The sequence below is a fragment of the Oryzias melastigma genome, linkage group LG4 (assembly GCF_002922805.2).
Source record: "Oryzias melastigma strain HK-1 linkage group LG4, ASM292280v2, whole genome shotgun sequence".
NCBI classification, from domain to species: domain Eukaryota; kingdom Metazoa; phylum Chordata; class Actinopteri; order Beloniformes; family Adrianichthyidae; genus Oryzias; species Oryzias melastigma.
In genome coordinates this window covers 3,079,094-3,081,859 of record NC_050515.1, presented here as the reverse complement: position 1 = coordinate 3,081,859, position 2,766 = coordinate 3,079,094, and the positions used below count along the sequence as shown (strand labels likewise).

The 2,766-nt window shown below is 56.5% G+C and overlaps 2 protein-coding genes across 3 annotated transcripts in view; one reads left to right on the top strand and one right to left on the bottom strand.

Annotated features, from left to right (window-relative positions):
* The window catches only part of tle5 (TLE family member 5, transcriptional modulator), a 439,890-nt gene that overhangs the window by 61,231 nt on the left and 375,893 nt on the right, over positions 1-2,766 (top strand). The window lies entirely within an intron of this gene.
* Positions 17-2,766, bottom strand: part of LOC112150005 (protein unc-13 homolog A) — a 6,944-nt gene continuing 4,194 nt past the window's right edge. The window contains exons 6-8 of the mRNA XM_024278046.2: positions 1,529-1,621; positions 1,287-1,446; positions 17-1,214 (exon numbers count right to left, since the gene is read on the bottom strand). Coding sequence (XP_024133814.2) covers positions 926-1,214; positions 1,287-1,446; positions 1,529-1,621 — 542 coding nt within the window. The 3' untranslated portion in view covers positions 17-925. The remainder of the gene's footprint in view (positions 1,215-1,286; positions 1,447-1,528; positions 1,622-2,766) is intronic.

Genomic DNA, 2,766 nt, shown 5'->3' with positions numbered 1-2,766 from the left:
CACACGCACACGCACGTCTCTACACACGTGCACACGCTCGTCTCTACACACGTGCACACGCACGACTCTACACACGTGCACACGCACGACTCTACACACGTGCACACGCTCGTCTCTACACACGTGCACACGCTCGTCTACATACATGTGCCGACTCACACATCCAGTCAGGTCGGGGGTCAGCAGGACAGAAGGCATTGTGGGTATCAGGCAGTGTTACAGGGTAGACGGACACAAAGACAATCGTTCTCTCATCTCCGTCAGACGATCCTCTCTGTCTCCAACCGTTTGGATAGAGATCATTAACATAGAAATATACTCTACTAGACCTGAATCAAAAGAACTTGAACTAGAATTCTTTGTTCCCTGTGAGATTTCTGGAATGTTTGGGTTGTGCAGCCGTTTCTTTTCCCGGGTCACCCGGACCCCGGCCCGGTTGTGCTTGGGTTCGCTCGTGGTGTTTCTCTGGGATTGTTTTCCGGCACTTGTGGTTCCTTCTCTACACAAACCAGGAGGAGAGAGGAGGTGCAGGAGGAGAGGAAAACAAACCCTGAGATGACGCAGGACAACATTTCTCACAAGAGCGACGCTGAAGAAATGACTGTTTGTGTGTCTGTGTGTTTGTGTCTGTGTCTGTGTGATTGTGTGTGTTTGTGTGTGATTGTGTTTGTGTGTCTGTGTGTGTGTGTTTGTGTGTGTGTCAAGAGTTTCATGTGAACCCAGAGGAGATTCTTCCTGACATCAGTCTCAGTAAGGATTAGGGGGCGGGGCTTTCTGGTAGAGGGTGTGGTTCCGTCTGCCCCCTCCCCCGACAGACGGGTCTCTCCAGCCCCGGCTGTGACTCTTTTCTTCTGTGTGCGTTGACCCTGGGTCCTTCTGGGACTCTGAAAGGCTCCACCTGGGAGGCCCCGCCTGTGGGCGGGGTCTAACTGCGCCCCTCCTCGGCGGAGCGCTGGTCGGACTTGAGCTTGACGAACTCTTTGGCCACGTCGTCGTTGTTGCGCTGGGAGAGGATGCGCAGCACGGTGAGGCCCGTTTCGTCCATGTGGATGCGCTTTCCCAGCGGCAGCCAGCACGCCACGCTCCCTTTGGACGCCACGTCCTTCAGCTGCAGCACAGCCATGCCCACGGTGCGGTCCTCCCGGGCGAAGCAGTAGTCCTTCACGCACACCTGCAGCTCGTAGCACTCGGGGCCCACCTCGTTACTGAGGGTGCTGCGGAGCGGGAAACGGCGTGAGCGGCGCCGCGGCGTCACACGGCGATGTTAACGGTGTCCAGATACTCACAAGGTGAAGGTCTCGTTGTATTTGGGCGCCCAGCTGTTGTTCTTGGACTTGGTGGCGTATTTCCTCTTCTTGTCGCTCAGATGAGGTCCGATGATGAAGATCTCCACAAAGGGCCGGAAGATGCCCTGAGTCTGCCACCTCAGGTCGTTAGCAGCCACCACTGGGGGGGGGGGGAACGGGCTCAGGTGAGGACAGGTTTGGGTTGGTAAGGACCGCCCACATCCAGGGAAACCCCTCCTTACCTTTGACAGTGACCTTGTGCTCGCCGGTGTTCGGGTGGGTGAAGATCTCCACGTGGATGGACACCTCCCCCACAGCATCCTCCACCCCAGAACCTGTCGGGACAGAGAGGAGGTGAAGCGTCTGTAACAGACGAGTCCGTCATGGAGGAACGTCTGTCAAACACGCAGCTGCTGAGGGGGCGGAGCATCAGCAGGAGGTCTAGGATGAAAGCTCCAGTAACTACAGGACTTCCTGTGGGGGAGGGGGGGTCTGCCGCTCATGAAGCAGCAGCAGGTCCGACCGGTCCGGTCCGGACAGAAGTGACGCTCCGTCAGTCGAGGGTGTGAATACAGGTCGACGTCCTCGTCTGGACGCCGGGGCAGATGGGAGTTGTTGTTCCTCTGCTGCCAACCGCCCGGCGAGGCGAGCGTGGGAGTCGGGAGGCTGAGTGTTCCTGGCAGCGGCGCCGTCGCTCAGAGGAACAGAACGGTTCTGCTGCCAACTGGACCAAAGAGAGCAGCAGCTCCATCTGGTCCTGCTGCTCCGAGCAGAACGTCCTCAGACCACGAGGAGGATCGGAGAGCCCAGAAGAGTTCGGACGAACTGGACCGGAACCATCGTCAAAAGAAGAAGAGAGACGACCGTCTTCGTTTCATACCTATAGATGTCCTCCACGGTTTAAAAAAATAGTTTTACATTTATTTGTTTCTTTACGAAAATTCTCTCCTGAAATGTTAAAGTGAATTTAGTCTGTTAAGATTAATATAAATAAACTGCTAGGAGCAGCAGCTGGACGTGACCCTGAGGTTCTCCGGGGTCACAGCGGGAACACGTCATCTTCTCGTCTCCGCTTCATCATCCACAGATCCCCTCACTGGACAGAACGGCCCCCTCTGATTGGCTCTTTTCAGCTCCTCCCTCTTCGTTGCTTCGGGGAGGTGACTGCCCCCATCAGTGCAGAGGGACAGCCCCTCGTCCACCTGTGGGCGGAGCTGTGAAGCCTGGCTCAGTCACACGGTCCTCCTCACTCATCCATGTATGCACGTGCACCCTCGTGCACGCTCACACACACACACATGCAGCATCAGACCTCGTCCTGATGCGTTTCTGTGGGCGGATGCCGTCATGCTGGAGTCATACATACTGAGTATGTATTCTGCACACAGACACGCCTCTCATGCATGGATGCAGAACGCCGCTTTCTCGCGGCGGTGGGCGTGTCTGTGCGTCGCAGCTGCATTTGCCTTCTGAGATGAGT